Source organism: Camelina sativa, chromosome 5 (assembly GCF_030686135.1).
Source record: "Camelina sativa cultivar CO46 ecotype springtype chromosome 5, ASM3068613v1".
Lineage (NCBI taxonomy): Eukaryota > Viridiplantae > Streptophyta > Magnoliopsida > Brassicales > Brassicaceae > Camelina > Camelina sativa.
This window is the reverse complement of record NC_141884.1, coordinates 36,803,897-36,825,221: the sequence shown is the minus strand read 5'-3', so window position 1 is coordinate 36,825,221 and position 21,325 is coordinate 36,803,897. Positions and strand designations below refer to the sequence as shown.

Sequence of the window (21,325 nt, the reverse complement as noted above, 5' to 3'; positions counted from 1 at the left end):
GAGCCCAATGAAGTGCGGTAACGGATCTGATAAACGGGTCGGGTTTAAACAAAGATCCAAGAAATGTGAAGCAGAAACCGAAGGTTTTATGAAGGGTTTATTTCGGCGGCTGTATGCACACTTCACGGTGCCTTCTCTTTTCTCCAGATCTCTCCTTCTCTTCACCCAACTCTGAGTTTTTATTTGAAAATTCTGTTTATCGAATCCTCACTCTTTCATTTCTATGTTTGTATTGATATCTCTACAAAATCCAATAGCTACATAGCCCGAGACTGTCCTCTTGGAGGAACTAATCCATCTGAAGCCATTTCGTGGGAAGAGCTTCATTGAAAAAATGTGGAGGAACCTTTTGGGAAGAGCTTCATTAAGTAAGGTTAAGTTTTTATCCGATTCTAGCTCCGGTACTTATTTTCCGGTGAATAAAGTTCGTGGGATCATTTCTTCTGTTAATCTCATTGGCGTTAGAAATGGTTTATCGATAAACCCAATTAACGAATTGGGTAGATTGGGTTCGTTTCGTCATGGTCAATGCTATTATGCTTTTGAAGGGTACGCTACAGCTGCGCAAGCTATTGATTCTACTGATCCTGATGATGAGTCTTCTTCTTCTGGGTCTGATGAAGTTAATGAATTGATAACGGAGATGGAGAAAGAGACTGAGAGGATCCGTAAAAAAGCTAGGCTTGCAGCGACGCAGCCAAAGAGAGTCATCGCTGGGATGGGAGTACAGAAGTACTATATGCTGAAACAAAGACAAGTTAAAATGGAGACTGAAGAGTGGCAAAGAGCTGCGAGAGAGTGTCAAGAGATACTAGCTGATATGTGTGAGCAGAAGCTTGCACCGAATCTGCCTTATGTGAAGTCTTTGTTTCTCGGTTGGTTTGAGCCTTTTCGTAATGCTATTCAAGCTGATCTTGATGCTTTCAAGATCAAGAAAGGGAAGATTCCTTATGCGCCTTTTATGGAGCAGCTTCCGGCTGATATGATGGCTGTTATCACTATGCATAAGATGATGGGATTGTTGATGACTAATACGGAAGGCGTTGGCATTGTTAAGCTAGTCAATGCTGCTACTCAGATTGGGGATGCCGTTGAGCAGGAGGTAAAGTTTCAATTTCTCTCGATGCTTTTGTTGCTATTTGTTGACAGCGAATTTAGTTGTGTGTCGTTGATACATATTTGCCTCGGCCCCATGGGTTATGAAAGTGTATATTGGTTTTTATGGTGTGTGTATCTTGTTACTGGAGCAGGCCAGGATCAAAAGTTTTATGGAGAAAACTAAGAAGAAAAAGAATGCAACTGACAAAACGATCAATGATGAATCAGAAGCTGTGCATGAATCAGGAGAAACTGTGGCCAAAGAAACGGAAAGGGTGAAGAAACAAGTTTCTGTACTGATGAAAAAAAAGAAGTTGAGGGAAGTAAAAGCGTTAGTGAAGAAACATGACTCATTCAAGCCATGGGGTCAAGAGGCACAAGTGAAGGTTTGTTTATACTTCCACACTTGTTAATGCACAGCGCTTTAATACTAATTCTTATCTTCCTTCTCCTACTCTTCTCTGTGATTTAATATCGGCTCTTGTACTTCTAGGTTGGCTCACGTTTGATTCAGCTGTTGATGCAAAATGCATATATACAACCTCCAGCTGAACAGTTTGATGATGGTCCACCTGACATCCGACCTGCTTTTAAGCAAACTTTCAGAACTGTCACATTGGAAAATACGTAAGAGTTGCGATTCTTTTTATGCTCATTCACATGTATCTGTCTCTGTCTCTCCCTCTCCCTCTCCTTGTCGCTGCTGTTTAATAACATTCTATTGTATTCTTCCTCAGAAAGACTAGCAGGAGATATGGTTGCATCGAATGTGATCCTCTGGTCAAAAAGGGCCTTGACAAATCAGTAAGCAGAATCGTGGACTATGTTTTGCGGATCTTTTGTCTGATATCAGTTGTACCTTTGTGATGTTAGGGTTGGAACAATCTTTTACCACTATATGTCACGGCACTTTAAATTGAGTTTGAGACAATCTTTCTATTCTTCTCTCACCATTTTCCATTGTTTTAAACAGGCTAGACATATGGTCATTCCCTACTTGCCAATGCTAATACCTCCTCGGAACTGGACAGGGTATGTTCACCAATAATTAGTACTTATATTGTTTTCTATTTTACTCTTGCTAGATCCCTATGGTTGATTTCTGCTTCTCTGAGCATTCGTTCTTATGTACCCGTCATACAGGGGATATCTACAGTTTTCTCAAGTATCTTTCTAGAATTGCTATGTAATTTGACAGTATTTTACAGGTACGATCAAGGGGCACACTTTTTCTTGCCTTCATACGTCATGAGAACACATGGAGCTAAACAACAACGTACTGTAATGAAACAAACTCCAAAGGAGCAACTGGAGCCAGTATTTGAGGTCTGATATCCTTCATCTTTATTGGGAGTTAATGTTGCTTGAGCTTAACCATTTATTGGATTCTTGAAAACAGAACTGGGAGTTTCAAAATTATGAATATTTTGTTATATGAATAAATGAGTTCATGTGATTCCTTTTGTTTAATCAGGCTTTAGATACTCTAGGAAACACCAAATGGAGAATAAACAAAAAGGTGTTAAGTTTGGCTGACAGAATCTGGGCTAATGGAGGTCGACTTGGTGGTCTGGTTGACCGTGAAGATGTAAGATCTCTCTCTCTCTCTCCTTCCCTTTATGAATCTAGACTTCTAGCTCTTATTCACCTATCTACTTTCCATACTCTTCAGAGAAGGAAGTAATTTTAGTTCCTTCTTCTCTTTTAGAAATTTTGATTTTTTCTCACCTCTTTATAAAATCCAAAAGGTACCCGTTCCAGAAGAGCCAACAAGTGAAGACCAGGAGGATGTAAAACATTGGAAATGGGAATTGAAAAAAGCAAATAAAGAAAATAGTGAGAGACATTCACAAAGGTGCGATATAGAGCTCAAACTCGAGGTAAGAGAAGGCTTCTTTTTGAACTCCTCTTGCTGCTCTGATGTATAAAAACATCACTGTACTTTCATTTGATTGAGCAGGTGGCACGTAAAATGAAGGACGAGGAAGGTTTTTACTATCCTCACAACGTTGATTTTCGTGGCCGAGCATATCCCATGCATCCATATCTTAACCATCTTGGGTCTGATCTCTGTCGAGGCATCCTTGAGTTTTGTGAGGGAAAGCCTCTTGGGAAATCGGGATTGCGTTGGCTGAAGATACATATAGCAAACTTATATGCTGGTGGAGTTGATAAGTTGGCTTATAAGGATCGGGTTGCATTTACTGAGAGTCACTTAGATGATATATTTGATTCTTCTGATAGACCTCTTGAAGGAAAAAGATGGTGGCTTAACGCAGAGGATCCCTTTCAGTGTTTGGCTGCTTGCATCAATCTTTCAGAAGCCTTGAGAAGCCCCTTTCCTGAAGCTGCTATATCTCATATCCCCATCCACCAGGTACTTGCTAGATTTTATCCATACTTTGTACATGAACAACTTTTGTAACATTCTAGTGAAACGAAAATTATATAGGCGCCTTTGTTGCTTTTTATTATCATCATCTATGCTCTTTAAGTAGATAATTTTTTTATTATTATTGCAAGGATGGTTCATGTAATGGCTTACAACATTATGCTGCTCTTGGGAGGGATAAGGTATGCCATTAGTTTTACAGTAACGAAATTTTATTTTTATTTTTTTCATCCTATCGAGCATAGGCAAGTATATTTCTCCTTTAGGTTTTTTGATTCCTTTCTTTCAATTGGTTTTGTTTATAGTTGGGAGCAGATGCTGTCAACCTTGTAACAGGTGAAAAGCCGGCAGATGTTTATGCAGAAATTGCTGCTAGGTACTTTATTTATCTTTGTATTCCCTTATCTCTCTGGCTATATGAACACTCTAATCAGACAGGATTATTGACTTGGTTTAAATGTTAAATCAGGGTTCTCAAGATCATGCAGCAAGATGCAGAGAAAGATCCTGAAACATTTCCAAATACCAAATATGCCAGACTCATGCTCGACCAGGTTTTTCATCTCTCTTACATGTTAATAAGGCCACCTTCTGCCAAACATGTTACCTGACAACAAATTTTTATCCCACCACCATATGGATCAGATGTACTGCTACTATGTGTCACTTTAATACTTGTTTGTGATCATCCTATCTGACAGCATGACTCTACTATTGAAATTCTGTAGGTTGACAGAAAGCTGGTCAAACAGACTGTCATGACATCAGTGTATGGTGTTACTTATTCTGGCGCACGCGACCAAATAAAGAAGAGGTTAAAAGAACGTAATACCTTTGGGGACGATGATTCGCTGACTTTTCATGCAGCTTGTTATGCAGCAAGAGTAAGAAAATGTTAATTTACTTGCTTGGTTTGGGCAACGATATGCTTTCTATGGTTATGCATTTTTAATCTGCGAATGTTTTTTTTTTGGATTTTGGGATCAAAGGTTTACTCTTCTATTCATTTTTTAGATCACTTTGAAAGCACTGGAAGAGATGTTTGAAGCTGCAAGAGCTATCAAGACTTGGTTTGGTGAATGTGCAAAGGTCAGTTCTTATACCCGTGACGCTCTTATTGAGGCATCTGCTTAAGAAATTATAAGTTACGAAGGAATTTTTCACTTATAATTGGCTACGACAATGAGAGCTGTTTTATGTGCTGGACAGATAATAGCTTCAGAAAACAAAGCAGTTTGTTGGACGACTCCTCTTGGCCTTCCAGTTGTACAACCATATCGGTTGCCTGGAAGACACTTGGTAATGCTCTAACTTCTTTCATACATGGAGCACTAATGATCAGTTGAAAAATTGGATAGTGACTCTCTTAAATATTACTGAAGTTGAGGCATCAAATTTGGCAGGTTAAGACTACCCTTCAGGTCTTGACTCTAAGCCGTGAGACTGATAAGGTAACCCAACCAAATTTCATTCACCATAACTTTTCTCCATGTTTTCCATCAATGGGAATTATGACTCGACATTCTTATTTGTAGAAAGAGTAGGGTTCAGCCTATATCTTATCATGATGTAGCCTTTGGATAAATTTAAAGATTTCATGAGTTTTACGCAGAATAGTCTCATCTTTCTGCACTACATACTGTATTCTTGGTTCAGGTCCAGTCGCGGAGGCAGATGACAGCTTTCGCACCAAATCTTATACATTCTCTTGATGGGTCTCACATGATGATGACAGCAGTTGCCTGCAACAGGGCGGGCTTGAGTTTCGCAGGTGAGCTTTAGCCTTCCCGTATACATCTAACTGATGTTGATATTTTCATTCTAGATTCTTACTCTTCATACCAATTTCTAATTTGTAGGGGTGCATGATTCGTTCTGGACGCATGCCAGTGATGTTGATATAATGAACACAATACTCAGAGAGAAGTTTGTCGAGCTCTACGAAAAGCCAATCTTAGAAAACGTAAAAGAATCTACTTATCACATCTTTCAGGGGGATATACAATTACCCAACGTTACAATTTTCTGTCTTTGTTTTCTTATAACTAAACTCATGATAGATGGTTTATCTGTGTGTATTGATAGTTGTTGGAGAGTTTCCAGAAGTCCTTCTCAGACCTAAGTTTTCCGCCATTACCAGAACGAGGCGACTTTGATCTGAGGAAAGTGCTTCAGTCGCCATACTTCTTCAACTGAGCTGCAGCACAGTCAGGTTCACTTACATATTGGAAGCTCCAATACTACACATCTAACATTCAGGGCAGAGTAAGTTTGCTTCTTCAAGCCAATACAACAGGCACATTAATCAAAAGGGGAAGATTCTTTTCCAAGGAGCAATGAGGAATGTTGATGGTTACCTCTCAAGATACAGAGGTGGGCTTTCGGGTTACTTGTAAATATACACAGAAAAGAGTGTTTCAAACTTTGGCAGGAGGCAAGGCGTTGGGTCCGAGTGTGTGGCACTCTAGATTACTTGAAAATTACCAAAAGATACAGTTTCAGCCGGAGTAGTATTTGTTGGCTTGTAAAAACCAAAAACGGGTTTTACTAAATGAGAATCATTTAGATGGTCTTTATAGTAGTAGGCACTCACTCTTTTTTGATCGACGTGTAATTTAGTAAAATAGACTTTTTCCAATATTTAAAGTAATAACATTTTTATAACTATTTACACTAAAATGCTTATAAATAATATTATATGAGTTTGAACATTATATCCCTGACGCTCTTATTGAGACCTCTGCTTACGAAGGAATTTGGCATTAGACATTTGGTTACAACAATAAGAAATCAATCTGATCTTGGCCCCGCACAAAGACAAGTTTTGGATTTGATCGTTAAGAAGTTTTCTTCATGTAGTAAGACCAACCCAGTTCTTAAAACTAAAAGCATCAAGAAACTCCATTTTCTTCATCTTCCTCTTTCTCAACTTTGGCAACCTGAGATTCTTCCGACTCTCCATGAACGTTGCCTTGTACCTCCACCTATCTACCAATATCTTCATCTCCTGACGTTTCTCTATCACTTGCAACGCCGTACCAAAGAACCCTCCTTTCACCAATGCATTCAAGAACGCATCCGCAAGAGCATGCTCCAGTTTTGCTTTCTTGTCTTTGAACTCTTTCCACAAAACCACCACCTCGAAGTACTTCTCGCAGCTCACATATCCATCGATCAACGACAAGTATGTCTGGTTATTAGGCTCATACTGAAGAATAGCTAGCCATCCTTCTGAATGTAATCTTTGCATCTTCTAGGCGTCCGCATTTACAAAAGGCATGGATAATTGAATTCCAATCATGGGACTTCGCTTCTACTCGAGGATCTTCCAAAACTTCCTCTACAAAATTTGCCATCAACTCAGGTCTCTGATTCTCAAGGAGACCTGTCATATGTGATATTAAAATCATAAAACCAATTCCAAGAGGTTGATACTCATTTTAACAAAACTATAAAAGAGTAGCTAAGTTTTATGAATATTTCGTATTAACATAAGTCATATGTGACATTAAATATGAAATTATTTTTTCAAAATATATTTTGGCTTATCATTACTAATTATATAGATATATATTATTATACGTGAATCTTTAAACCATATTTTGAGATTTTAATCCTAACTTTGTATGCTTAAATTTATGGTTGGTTTGATTTAATTTAAACATAATATTTACATATGATTACAGGAAAACCTACAAAATTTATAAAATAGGAATCACCTATTACTAATTTTTTGAGTTATTCGATATTATAGTTTTTTTTTAGTCACACTCACATAGAAATAAGAAAACCTACACACTTGAATAAATATGAAATAATTAACTGAAAAATAATTGATTACTCTCCTCTTCCACAAAAAGTCTCATCAATAAAAATAAAAATAATTAAATTATTTTTATATATTACCTAATTTCCTTTCATCTATACAAGTTCAAAAAAATTATATTATAAACCCACGTATATACATGTCCTAATCTAGTACACCATATAAAACATCGCCAAAAACATACACCGGAGTTAAAAAAACAGCACAGTGAAGTAGGTTAAACTTGAAGGATAACCCTCAACTATCTTTTTAAAATTTTGGGTTTAAGTTAGCTGATTAATACTCACACGTAGACCATTACCGGAAAATTTATTATCCTGTGACACAAAAGATTTGAATTTTGTTTTTTCATTAATACCTTTAGCAATTCTAAAATACGCACCTTTAGTAATTCTAAATTACGTCTGTCAAAGTAGTTGTGGTCTTGGGGCTTTGGCTTAGGCTTCTACTATTTGATCTGATTATTCAGTATCTTTAAAACTGAAACCATTAAATGCTCCCCACTGTAATTAGTTCTAATGGATTTTGTTCTCTCTTTCGCCAACTACGTTTATATTCAGAAACCATAATTTTTTTTTTTATGAAAATGCATTATGTGTGAATCTAGATGACTATGCATTATCCAAACAGATGTTTTCAATCATCTGTACACATAATGCATTTTCAATCAGTTTACTTAGTCCCGGTAAATAACTAAAACCATGTAAAAGCCAAATCCAAATCAAGAAACTTGATTAGAAATATGGTATCATTATCAATATCTTAAAAACCAAATGGGAGAAAAAATCTTTGTTGTTTACAACTATACGTAAACTATAAAATTGGATTTAAATTCCTATTGACATTGCCAATGTAAGGTTTGAAAAATAACACCATGTTTTAAAATTAAATTTTCAAAATGAAATCATAAACTTTACATGGATATGGGCCTATCTAACGGTCCATTTGAATATCCGGAGAGAGGGTCTATCCATGGGCTGCACCTCCCCCAGAGATTAGTCTCGGACCTTCCAGAAGTCTGAGGATTTACTCTGAGTTAACAAAAAAAAAAAAGATATCATAAACTTTAAATACTAAGCTTTAATTTTTTAAAATTATACCCTAAATGAAATTAGAAAACCAAAACCTAAAAAAAATATTCTAAAAATTAATTTGAAATATTATAATTATACTCTCTCCGTTTCACTTTTAATTGACGTTTGACTTAAACAATTTTGTTTTTCTTTAAGTGATGTTTTCAATTTTCTATGTAAATATATATATATATATAATTTGTTTTGACCAATCATATTTTATATTGTATTTTGCTATTTGTTGAATTCTTTTTATTTAATGATGTTTTATATGTAAAAGAGGTATATTATATGTTTTCTTAATTTGTATATAAAAACAAATTGAAACAACCCGATCCGAATTTTCATTCCTCACACAGGATATACGGTAAACGATCTCACCGAAATCCCACAATTTCGTACGAGTCATCCGGCGTCAAACAGCTTTTTAAAAAATCCTCCACGTAAAGGCTAGATCCAACTAACCAATACTCTGCAGTGACCCACCATACTCTTAAGAAACCCCGCCATGAGTTCGAAGTCTACTTCCAACTCCAACTGCGTCAACCGCTTCTCCTAGGCGATTTATGTGTTTAGCCGCAACCAACCCTTTCTAGGCTGTGTCCACTTTACCATTCTCTCTACTCACACATCATTTGTAGGTACCTTAACTCATACGTGTAGGAGAAGCGGTACCGTGTATGTTTTTTAGGGTATAATTTTGTGAGTAGAGAGACTATGGTTAACCTCAACTCAGAGGTGGACTTTTTCCAATTAGTTACACTAAAATGCTTTTAAATAATATTATATACTTGAACATTGAAAGAAAGGAAACAAGAGATATATGAAATTATTATTATCTAGAACTAGAACTATTATAATGTGAAACAAGAATTATCCAAACTCTCTTTGAACTTTTAAAGAAATGAGCTAAGTGTAGGGAAACAATCTTTAAAGTTCAGAGATCTTTAAAGATAACAGAGATCTTTCAAAACAATCAAAAATTTCAGAACATAAAATTAATGTAGCTGCTTGGTTTGGGCAACTATATGCTTTGCGTGCTAATGCATTTTTAATCTGCGAATGCTTTTCTGTTTCTTGATCACTTTGGAAAGCACTGGAAGAGATATTTGAAGCTGCAAAAGTCAGTTCTTATTGAGGCCTCTACTTAAGAAATCAGAAGTTACAACGATAAGAAATCAATCTTATCTTGGCCGCACAAAGACAAGTGTTGGATTTGATCGTTGAGAGTTTTTTCATGTGGTAAGACCAGCCCAGTTCTTAAAAGCATCAAGAAACTCAATTTTCTTCATCTTCCTCTTTCTCAACTTTGGCAACCTGAGATTCTTCTGAGTCTCCATGAACGTTGCCTTGTACCTCCACCTATCTACGAATATCTTCATCTCCTGACATTTCTCTATCACTTGCAACGCAGTGCCAAAGAACCCTCCTTTCACCAATCCATTCAAGAACGCATCCGCAAGAGCATGCTCCAGTTTTGCTTTCTTGTCTTTAAACTCTTTCCACAAAACCACCACCTCGAAGTACTTCTCGCAGCTCACATATCCATTGATCAACGACAAGTATGTCTGGTTATTTGCCTCATACTGAAGAAAAGCCATCCTTCTGAATGTAATCTTTGCATCTTCTAGGCGCTCAGATTTACAATAGGCATGGATAATCGAATTCCAATCATGAGACTTCACTTCTACGCGAGGATCTTCCAAAACTTCCTCCACAAACTCTTCCATTAACTCAGGTCTCTGATTCTCAAGGAGACCTGTCATTATTGTTAAGTAGCATCCTTTCAAATCTAAATCTCTTGTTTCTCTCATATCCCTAAACAATGTAAGCGCAGATACGAAATCCTGCTTCGACATGGAAGCTTCGATCATAGTGTTATAGGTCTCAACGTCTAATTGAAGACCAGACCTACTGATCTCCGTTACCAGCTGAGTAGCTTCACCTGTTCTGCCTTCTTTGCAATAGGCATTCAAGATCGGTACATACACCCCAATACCTCCAGATCCTCCCTGAGCATTCATTTCATCAAGAATACTTTTACCTGAAAATCCAAGCTTCACACAAGCATTTACAATTCCAAACCCAACTGATCCGTCAACCTCAATGGATAAAGATTCAAACTTCTGAGCTTCAATGATCAGTGTGGCTAATTTGTTAACGCTTTTATTCTCTATAAACCCTTTCACCAATTCAAAGTACGTTTCCTCACTGAAACTCGAGTCTTCTCCACCTCTTTTGAGACTATGCAGTATAACATCAGAAACACAATCTAAATCACCACTCTTAACATATCCACTGATCATATTAGAATAAAGGATTTTTCTACTTACAAACCCAAAACCATCCATCAAATTCTCAAGCTCACTTAACTTCTCCTGAATCCCCTTTCTTGCATACAAATAAGCAAGAAACCCAAAGCTCGATTCATCAGGCTTCACACCTAAAACAGCCATAGATTCAATGACATTCTCAGCATCAGCCATAGATTCCAACTGCTTACAACAAGCTTCAAGAGCAGCATTACTAGCTACCAAATCCGGTTTCATGAAATCAAGCTTCTCATCTACAGCAATCCTACAGCTTTCCTTAAACACCTTAAGAAACGCAGCCAAGGTTCCATTATCTCTACAGATATCGATAATCAAATGCCCCCAGAGATCAAAAGGAACAAAGTACCTGTTTTTAAACATACACTCCACCAAAGCCAACGCTGGCCCTGAAGCTTTCGCGTGTTTCATCGACTCCAGAACCGTACGAACGGTCTCAAACTCCAGCAAAATCGGATCTTTCTCGATTACGTAAGTCGCAGAAACAAAGGCACGCTTGAGTCTGTGCCTGAGGGAAGTATTTTGATCTGCTTGGTTGAAGGAAGACAAGTGGGTGATGAGAGAGTTGAGGAGGCTCTTGTCGGGGAGAGAAGAAGCGGCGGCCAAGGATCGGAAGACCTTCCATGCTTGATCAGTGTCGTGAGCGATTAGGGAATGGTGCAGAGTAGATTCAAAGGTGGTCTTCTGATGTAGGGTTAGGGTTTTAGGCGAAGGTTTTGGGGGAATCGAAGAGAAGGGTCTTCTTAATGAGATTAAAGTTAGAGTCTTTCTCAACATTCGAGAAACCAGGGATCGTCTCCGTCTCTTCGTTATCGACTTAAGTCTTGTTATGATGTACTCTTGTCGGAATCGTGAAACAAAACAATTGATTGTTCAGAGATACTCTGAGACAGCCAGAGGGTTTCTGGTTTTATGAGAAACTTTGAAAGACTCTAACTTCATGTAATATCTTTTACTTATTATTGTAGTGAGCATTCCTTCACAATGACAGATACATGAAACGATAGCAAAAGTAGTAGTCTAGAAAAGATAGTGACAATAAATTCTTTATCGAAGCAACCAATATCGCAAAACAAGTTTATGCTGTCATGTCTGTATGAGAAGTATAACTAAAAAGTATATAGGTTTTACCAGTTTGAATCTTTTTTTTTTTGTTGTCATAGTAAAAGGTCACTTAGTTATAAGGAAGAATTTCAATTCGAGTTTGTTATACAAAATTAAAAACCATGGAAGTTCATTGATTGAGTTACAGTTCTCAATCACTTATCACACCGTAACAGGGCACGCAGGCTCCCTTCTCACGCAGGAGAAGCTTCAACAACACACATCCTTCAACATGACTCACCAATGAACGCCACAACACCTATTTATATTAAAGGTCTAACATAGTTTGTTATGGAAACGTAACTAACTTATTCTTCACTCCAACTTCATTCTCACGTGTATTCTCGTTTGCACGTGTTCTCTTGTACCTCTCTTATACTCTTATAGTCTTATGAGCTTATCATAATTAAAATACAAATATTAGGTAAAACATGAATCAACTTTGGCAGCTTAAAGAGTGGATTACGCACATCATTGTATTACGCACACCATTGTATGCATAAGAAAAGATAACGTAATTTGGCTATTTTGAATCTAAACTTGATACTAGGAAACATTGTCTAATGATTTACGACCAAGCAAACGAGTTCAAGTATGATGTGGAAGATTTTCGCAAGAACATCAATAAGGCGCTTAGCTTCATAGATTCAAACGTAGATCTCGAGAAGGAAGTTGAGATCTATGCGGTTGGAGATAAAAACCGCTTAAAAGATCAAGATGGAAACATAGGAGGAGGATAGAACAGCATTTCTGTGGTTGAGAGTTTATACATTAAGTTTATCCACTGTAATTTGAATTATGTGGAACCGAAGAAACAGAGTTCACAGTGGCACCCTATACCTCAAAGAAAACCCCAATTGTCGCCTCAATTATTTATCAGCATCTTTTAGGCGATCATCGAGCCCCAAGTAATTAATTCCTTCTGATTAGTTACAACCAGTGTTTTCAGAACCGGACTGGACCGGCCGGTCGAACCGGTTAACCCACGACCCGTTCAATCTGCCGGTTTGGGTTTTGCTCTAAAACCGGGATGTTAAGAAACCGGGAAAACCTGGATAAACTCGATAAAAACCGGCGACCCGCCTTAATTAACCGACCCGCCGGGTTTTGGGTTTCACTTATCAAACGATTTTAGCACTTTAATTTGAACAGATCTGTTAATTTTTCACTTTTCTGCAAAATTTGATGAAGAACAATATTCTGGCTGGGTTTGAGTAGAAGTTACGACGAAGAGGAAAGAGAAGAGACACGTGAGAAAGGGTTAGACAATTTAATAGGAGAGATAACAAATCATTTTTATTAATTTTATATACTACAAGAATTTTTTATTATTATTTGGTTAGATCATCCCACTAGGTCCTAGACATATATGTATAATATAAATATACAAATAATATGCTGTCAAATATAAACAAACAAATTAAGAAGAATTAACAATTTTAAATATGATTTAGTTCTATTAATTAAATTAAACGAGTAAACAATTATTAAAATTTAGAAATATAAATTTGTTACATATATCAAAAATAAAATTATAAAATTATATTTATAAGATGTATAATATATATATATATAAATAATTAAATATATGTAAATATTATTGACCCGCGGTCGAACCGGGTTGACCCAGTGAACCGGTGACCCGATAGCCCTACCGGTTTAGTATCCGGTTCGGGTTTCAAAACATTGTTACAACTAGAAACTAACTCTCATCCACAGCCAGAGTTATTAAATAGTAATATAATAAAATTTATTGATGTGTTTTTCTTACAATTTCTCCAATACATTATATAAAGCAAGTGACTTATATATAATATAAAAAAAGGGGATGACTTATATATAGAGTAAGTTTATTGATGTGTGGGGAGGATTGTGTTTTATGCATATTGTTATTATAAGAAAAAATTTCCTCATGTCATATATTACGGATGAACACTGGTATTTAATTCATATAGTATTATTTATTTCTTCTAAATAATAGTATGAATTATTATTTCTATAATTTTATTTATAAATTAGTATAAATATATTTGTTTCTTATATTTTGGCCTTGAATGGCACATGTATCAGTTTTTAGCTTTAAATTGTGCAAATTCCATTTTTTAAGCCATTCATGATTATAAAAAAATAGATTTCCTAAAATTTAAGAAAACTAGATTTTAGAAGATTTTAGCAATTCTTTCGTAAAATCTAAAAACCACATTTTGTGGGTTTTTAAGCGTGAGTTTTTTATTTTTATTTTTATTTTTCCTAATATGTATATATTTATTCTAATTTACTTAAATTTCAAAAAAAACTAATGCCTTGAATGGTGATGATGATAATAATTTTGCAATAATGTGTTTTTATATGCAATAAATGTATGTATTCTTTTCTGCATCATTGTATACTTTGTTTATCTTTTAATAAAAATTTATAATCATTATTTTACTATTTAAAATTAATTATTATACATAAAAACCAAAAACTAATCAAGTAACCATTCAAGATTTTGTAAAAACTAAAATCTGCACCAAAAATCAAAACTAAAAAAAATCAAAAACCAAAATCCAAAAGTTAAAAACTAAAATCTAAAAACTAGTTAAAAACCAGCAGCCATTCATGGTCTTTGTGTGTATATATTGTCTTATATTTGTGTCTTATGATTATTTTATTATTATCTTTGTACAAAAAAATATCGAGACCAAATTTTAATTAACCATTAGCCTCTGTCTCTTTCATTTTTTCCATGTTTAATATTTCATGGCCTTAAAATTCAGCACAAAAACTATTATTAACCATATTTTTTGAGTATTATGTGTTAAGTAAAAATAGTGTGAACATATATGTTTAGATAAATTTTTAAAAAAATTCTAAATAATCATATTAACAAAATATAATCTAGGTGAAAAAATCTTATGTCGTTTGATGTAGTTTTTGAAATATTTTAATGATGTTTTATGTAGTTTTTAATATGTGATCAGTCAATATTTTAGTGTTTTATGAATCTCTATGATATATTTAGTAATAAAATTAAAATATTAAATAAAAGATTTGGAGAATTTAAAAATTCCTTTTATTGAATATTTTTGATTTAAATATTTTCAATAAAAAGAAAATTAGTAAGAATTTAAATATCAGAATAACAAAAAACAAAATAATGATTATGTGTCACAAATTCCCATCATCTTTTTTTTTTTGAACAAATACTTATTTTCATTCATCAAAACAAATCCAAGTACATTGAAAAATATAATTTAAAGGTTTTAAAGCTTAAAACATAATAAAGAGAGATTCTCATCATGTTTGATAAGCAAAACGTAAGCAAACATCAAATAAGGATAGCTTAGTTAGGAGAGCGTCAGACTGAATATCTGAAGGTCGCGTGTTTGATCCACGCTCACTGCATTTGGAAAAACACTCGATCCACAGCATTTTCAACAGGTTCGGTCCTTGATACGGTTAATTTGAAACCAACATAGTCACTTCTAGTGAAATTGCTTATATTAAACCGTAAATATTGCTTATCACTCTCTAGTGAAATTTTCCCTTATCACATATCTATGATATATTAAGCACAACTTATGTCCTTTAGTTGGTCATAGAGCTTAGGGCAGAGTCGTGAACATACAGTATATTTAATTCTTAAAAGATCTCTATTAGCACAATGCATATGCATAATAAGCCATACAACGTCACAATGGATGCGCAAACTCTATTTACTCATATGAGTTTTTAAAAATTAGCAGATCATTCTCTTCTTAACTGTGAATACAACTCGAAATCTGAAATAGAAACCAAAACTTGAACTTGAAATTACAAAGAAAAATAATACATACTAGTATGAAAAAGAGATAGATAGTGCAATCAGGTAAACCATTTAAGAATGATTTTCTGCTGTCGAACATTAACGGTGAGCCATCTTTACATTTGAAAAGAGGTCGCAACCAGGGGCGGAACCAGCATAAAAAATTAGTGGGGGCAAATCGTCGGATGAGGGAGTCAAACCCCTTATCAGAAGTGATTTTCAAGCGAACCTAAACCACTTTGCCACTTAAATAACTTTGTTTAGTGTAATATTTATATATATTTCAATAGTTACTGGTGGCAGTTGCCACCACCATCCACAACGTGGGTCCGCCACTGGTCGCAACGTCGAGCAAGTAAATACAATACCAAATAGCTTGTAGTGTTTATGCGAACTTCAATAAACTAGAAACCAAATTGCTAGGGTCGTTTGCTAACACATCTAATCCTTTGAAATCGAGTACCAGAAAACTGTATGCATTAGAAGGAACAAGCACACTAAAGTTGAATGACTAATAGAGTTTCCCTTCAAATCGAATACCAGGAAACTTTATGCATTAGAAGGAACATGCACACTAAACAGTAACAATACGAAGTTAAATGACTAATAGTTTCTTAGGCTCCTCTAAAGAAGGATAATCAGTACTTAACCAAATCGAACAATATGTTGGAAAGATGTCGAAAACAACAAATCATCAACATAATGAAGATAGAGACTAGCGGTGAATACAATAAAACCTAGATTAACTGAAAACTGAAATTTAAATCTTCTCCTATTGGGATATTGTGGGAGAAAGTCAAAACATGCGACTGGGTGGTGGAGTAGAGTTAGAGAGATAACAGATAGTGCGAGAGGCAAGATCATATATGCCAAAACCGGATACAAAAACTATTATTTACCATCTTTTGTGAGTATTATGCGTTAAGTAAAAACAGTGTGAACATATGTATAAATTTATAAATTTTAAAAGGAATTTCTCAATAATCATTTTAAGGTAAGAAAATCTTATGTGAACATAAAAAAACATCACAAAAATATTAAAATGATGTTTTACAGTAGTTTTTGAGATCTTAATCAATCACTATTTCAATGTTTTTGTGAATCTCTATATTATATATAGTAAGAAAACTAAACTTTTAAATAAACGATTTGGAGATTTCAAAAAGTATTTTATTTAATTTTTTAATTAAATATCTATACTATTAAAAGGGAAGCATTTTTAATAAGTAGACATAGATTAAGAGATTATTACATGAAATACCACTGAAAACAGAATAAGGAAATATATAAATCATGTATCCAAACAGATTGATATTTAATAGGAGCCAAACAGATTGATATTAGTGGTATTAGCTGAACCGAAATTAAAAGATATAAACCTAAAAAATCGGGTGCAATTAAGGGGGGATTATTGGATCCTTGATTTTAATGGATTTGAAATCCTTATAAGATTTGGAAATCCACATGGAATCCATGGATTTTAAAATCAAATAATATGGATTTGAAAATCAAATAATGTGGATTTTAAAGTCAAAGAAAGTGGATTTGAAAATCCTAGAGAATAGAATTCAAAAGTTATAAAAGAAATAGAACTTATAAAAATAATCTCTCATGTATCATTTTCAAGTGAATCAGTCCACATGTTTGATGCTATTGTCTCTCTCCACTCATTGGCATATTCTCTTTGTTGTTCTTGGGTTGTAAGTACTTCAGCATTATCATCGTCATTAATTTCTTCGACAACTTCTTCTGCACTCTCGATTTCTTCTGGAAAAATATCCGTTCGACAAAACTTTCGCAGAAAATTATGTAAACCAACACATGCAAGTACAAGCTCTGTTTGTGTCTTATAAGGAAAAGGAGGTGCGTGCTTAAAGATTGCAAATCGAGATTTGAAAATACCAAATATTCTTTCAACCACGTTCCTTAGGGATGCATGACGATGGTTAAACAACTCTTTTGTAATTTTTCATATGAAATATATGGTAAAGAAAAACACTATATATTATTGGATCACCATCGATACTTCTTCATTATTATAAGAAAGAGTTGGAGCACCTACGTCTCGGCCATATAGTTCTTAACTTTTTAGTTTGTAAGTGTCTTTGTTAACTTTTTAGTTTTTATATTACTTGTAGTGTATGCTCACTTACGTGCAATCTCACTTATATTACTATATTACTTGTAGTGCAATATTTGTTAACTTTGCTTGATTCTGTTTAATTATCATGTTATTTACTTGCAAGAGAAGATTTACGAGTTGTGTTTTTTTTTGTGTCACAGGTGTAGCACAATCTTTAAGAATGTTCGTGCATGAACACTGTTTTGTTCGTAGCTTTTATTATTATTACGTATTGTAATTTTTTTTCCAAATCCACCCAAATAACTAGGTGGAGACCAAGTATTCCATTCTCTATATTTATAAGTAAAACATATTTTCAAATCCATCCAAATCCAATATGAAATCAAATCCATACTCAAATCTTTAATAATGAATAAGGGGTGATTTTAATTAGGATTTAGAATTCATAGATCCAATAACACAAAATTTTAATAAAGATTTTAAAATGAATGATTGAATAACACATGATTTAACTTGGATTTCTAAATCCATTAAAATCAAGGATCCAATAACCCCCCCTAAGATGGGTTCTAAATCGGTTTCCAAACAGATCACAGTCTAATAATAAAAATTACCTAATATTTATGAAAATTAAATTTATTACCATAAAAATCGGACACATAAATTCAGAATTATATATATGTAAACATATTTAACTTGGTAATATATTTAGATATATTTCTAGAAACAACAATTTATTATATAAGGAATTGAATTGGTCAAACCTAATTTGATATTATAAATGACGTGGTTAATTAAAGAAAGTAAATATAGAATTATCAGAAATGGAAATAGATAACATTAGATTTTCAAATTTCTTTAAAAACTTAACAATATTTTTTATGAAAATAAAACAATAATTAATAATAAGAAAATAAATAATGTAACAACTAAAAAAGAAGTATGCTCTTTTATATTGATTTCAAACTGTTTAATAAGAAGAAAATATTTAAATTATAGGTAATATATATATATATATATATCCAAAAATTATTATTTTAAAACTTATGAAAGTTTTTAATGTTCTTAAATAACAGAGCTACTAAATTTAAATTTTGTCTAAAATCTATTTTTACAAAATTATTATATTTAATTAAAATAAATAACGATTAATAGTATAAATTAAAATCTATAATAAAATTTCATCGATTATGGTGTGAATTAATTGAAGATAATTGAAGTAATTAGTTATTTTGAGTTATGAAACAAATATTCAAACAAAATATAGGCGATATGATGGCGACTTTTGTGGAAACTATCAACAAATAATTACGAAATTTAAGCAATATATTTGGCAAACAATATTTTAATAATAAATGAAAAATCATAGACAAATACTGAACTTTTTCTATACCATTTTTCTATGTATAACGAAATTTTTTGTTTAAGCCTAGAATATATTTTTTCGTTTTTCAATTTTAATAGCACATAATTTTTTTGTTCTTTTTGCTAATTGAAGATCTAATTTGAGTTTTATATTCTTGATTTCAGCGTTCGAATAGAGCATGGAAATGGTTATTTCTCCACCTTGTGTGTCACTGTTTCTTCAAACCAATGGTACTTTGATCTTATTCTTTAAATTTACTTAGTTTGATGACTTTGTAGATTTTATATTATGTTAAAGTTTGATCTTTCTTTTTTATGACACACCCTTGATTGAAAAATCATAAATATCGAGTTCTTATTAAATACTAATCAGGATATGAATAAGAGAAGGAAGAGCAGTTGGTAGAACATGGATCCTCAAATCAAGTAATCGAGCTAGATGGTATGAAGCATGACTACATCATTCTGGCTTTTTCATTTTGTTTAAAGGTTAGATTTTCAAATTTGTTTTAAAATTTAATCATACTTTTTTATGAAAATGAAACAATAATTAATAATAATAAAATGACTAATGAAACAACTATAAAAGGAATATGCTCTTTTATATTGATTTCAAACTGATTAAAAAGAATATATTTAAATTATAGGTAATATATATATATATCCGAAAATTATTGTTATGAAAATATTTTATTGTTCTTAAATAATAGAGCTACTAAATTCTAATTTGTCTAAAATCTATTTTTATAAACAATATTATATTTAATTAAAATAAATAACAAATAATAGTATAATTTAAAATCTTTAATAAAATTTCATCAATTATAGTTTGAATTAATTGTAGTAAAGGTTATTTTTAATGTATCATTAATTTGTGTGTTTTGTTTTTGAAGATTTGTTTTTGAGGATGGCAAACTTTGGTTTGATATTTTGGACTTGGGAATTAAACACATTAAGAAATTTATTGTTTGGTATTTAAATTAGCTAATAATTAGGGTGTGTTTATGAAGAGTTTTAGCCAAGGAGAATGTTGGATCACACAAGAAACAAGTACAAAACCATTTTACCAGGGAGTAGTACAATTAAGAGACTTTAATTGTGACGTGAAGACTATACTACTTGTGATTGATTTTATTGTGTTTAGACTTTTAAATGGGAAAACATGTAATCGTATTAAGGAGCAAGTGCATCCATCCACACATATTAAACTATTTGAAATAAACTTTTTGTATATCAATAATTTCATACCCAATATTTATGAAAATTATATTTAAAAAGTTTCCATAACCATTTCTATTAACAACAACATAACTATATGTTCAGAACCGTGCCATAGTTAGGAAAAAAGAAACATTCGCTTAGGGCATCAAATTTTGGAGAAAATATTAGGAGCATATATTATTTAGACTTTAGTCCTAATAAACTTATGTTTATATGAGACTTAATGGTTATGCTAAAATAATGTGTTAATAATATAGATAAATACGAAACAAATATTGGGCTTTGATATGGGCTTAATTAAGTGAGTAGAAAACAATTACTTCAACAATTAAGGTTTTTTAAAAAGTTAATAAATATTTAGGGTAAGGAAAGAAATATATATCCCTTTCTCCTCTTTTCTGAACAGAACTCAGTAAACAAAGTTTTCCTCTTGGCACAACTATGTATATGTTACAAGAAATCAAATATTACTTATGAAAACAACACCGCACGTACGTGCGGGTCCGTATCTAGGCACGTACGTGCATGTTTGAATCTCTTACATATTCTTTATTCGTTGGACTAAAATATACAATATCAAATAGTTAAATAAAAACTTAACATATAATGGGCATGACATATTTACTGTCCCAAAATAACATACCACATTTCTCTTACTATTTGTTTTAATGTGATTATCTTTGTTGATAACAAAAACAAATCCAATCACTCTTTTGTCTAAACCGAATTAAAAACAAATCAAAATTGGTAGAATATGGATATTGAATGTGTCTAACATTTCTAAAAAATAATACATTTACAAACATAACTTCATATATATGTAATATATTATAAAGCAAACATAGTTTTTTAAATCAACCCCGCACGTACGTGCGGGTCCGAATCTAGTTTTCGATAAAAAAAGATTTGTAGAAATTTCAATATCAAAATAACAAGATTAAATGATAAAAAAAGAAAAAGGTGATCATGTATCATGGATAGACTCCCTTCATCTTTCACATATAGGATAAGTGAGTTATTATATTAAAAAAGTAAACATATAAGAA

The 21,325-nt window shown here is 33.1% G+C and overlaps 2 protein-coding genes and 1 long non-coding RNA gene across 4 annotated transcripts; 2 read left to right on the top strand and 1 right to left on the bottom strand.

Moving 5' to 3' along the window:
* The first annotated feature begins 58 nt into the window (after positions 1 to 58).
* Positions 59 to 6,169, top strand: LOC104787956 (DNA-directed RNA polymerase 1, mitochondrial). Its single transcript, XM_010513622.3, has 19 exons — positions 59 to 1,102; positions 1,251 to 1,484; positions 1,592 to 1,725; positions 1,836 to 1,902; positions 2,072 to 2,130; positions 2,307 to 2,424; positions 2,573 to 2,686; positions 2,847 to 2,978; positions 3,059 to 3,475; positions 3,622 to 3,672; positions 3,796 to 3,866; positions 3,960 to 4,044; positions 4,219 to 4,374; positions 4,505 to 4,579; positions 4,700 to 4,789; positions 4,894 to 4,941; positions 5,147 to 5,261; positions 5,350 to 5,453; positions 5,576 to 6,169. The coding sequence occupies exons 1-19, from the start codon at positions 335 to 337 to the stop codon at positions 5,684 to 5,686; spliced, it is 2,949 nt and encodes a 982-aa protein (XP_010511924.2). The 5' UTR covers positions 59 to 334; the 3' UTR covers positions 5,687 to 6,169.
* A 3,093-nt stretch (positions 6,170 to 9,262) lies between these two features.
* On the bottom strand, positions 9,263 to 11,558 carry LOC104787955 (pentatricopeptide repeat-containing protein At1g68980, mitochondrial). 2 transcript variants are annotated; one of them, XM_087451170.1, is made up of 2 exons: positions 11,069 to 11,550; positions 9,263 to 10,832 (listed from the first exon to the last, which is right to left on the bottom strand). In XM_087451170.1, exon 2 carries the CDS (start codon positions 10,738 to 10,740, stop codon positions 9,625 to 9,627), a length of 1,116 nt encoding a protein of 371 aa, XP_087307296.1. In that variant the 5' UTR covers positions 10,741 to 10,832; positions 11,069 to 11,550; the 3' UTR covers positions 9,263 to 9,624. The 2 variants fall into 2 exon arrangements, with proteins under 2 accessions (XP_087307296.1, XP_010511923.1); XM_010513621.3 differs by having other exon boundaries at positions 9,263 to 11,558.
* A 7,900-nt stretch (positions 11,559 to 19,458) lies between these two features.
* Positions 19,459 to 20,335, top strand: LOC147944830 (uncharacterized). The gene is made up of 2 exons (XR_015557483.1): positions 19,459 to 19,547; positions 20,069 to 20,335. It is a non-coding gene; the product is annotated as an uncharacterized LOC147944830 (long non-coding RNA).
* The last annotated feature ends 990 nt before the right edge of the window (positions 20,336 to 21,325 follow it).

Excerpts from the sequence above, each read along its gene's own strand:
- LOC104787955 (XM_010513621.3), bottom strand. The coding sequence starts at position 11,496 with ATGTTGAGAAAGACTCTAACTTTAATCTCATTAAGAAGACCCTTCTCT.
- LOC104787956 (XM_010513622.3), top strand. The coding sequence starts at position 335 with ATGTGGAGGAACCTTTTGGGAAGAGCTTCATTAAGTAAGGTTAAGTTT. Across the intron at positions 4,375-4,504 it reads CAGCTTGTTATGCAGCAAGA|ATCACTTTGAAAGCACTGGA; the intron begins GTAAGAAAATGT and ends TTCATTTTTTAG. Across the intron at positions 5,454-5,575 it reads AAAAGCCAATCTTAGAAAAC|TTGTTGGAGAGTTTCCAGAA; the intron begins GTAAAAGAATCT and ends GTGTATTGATAG.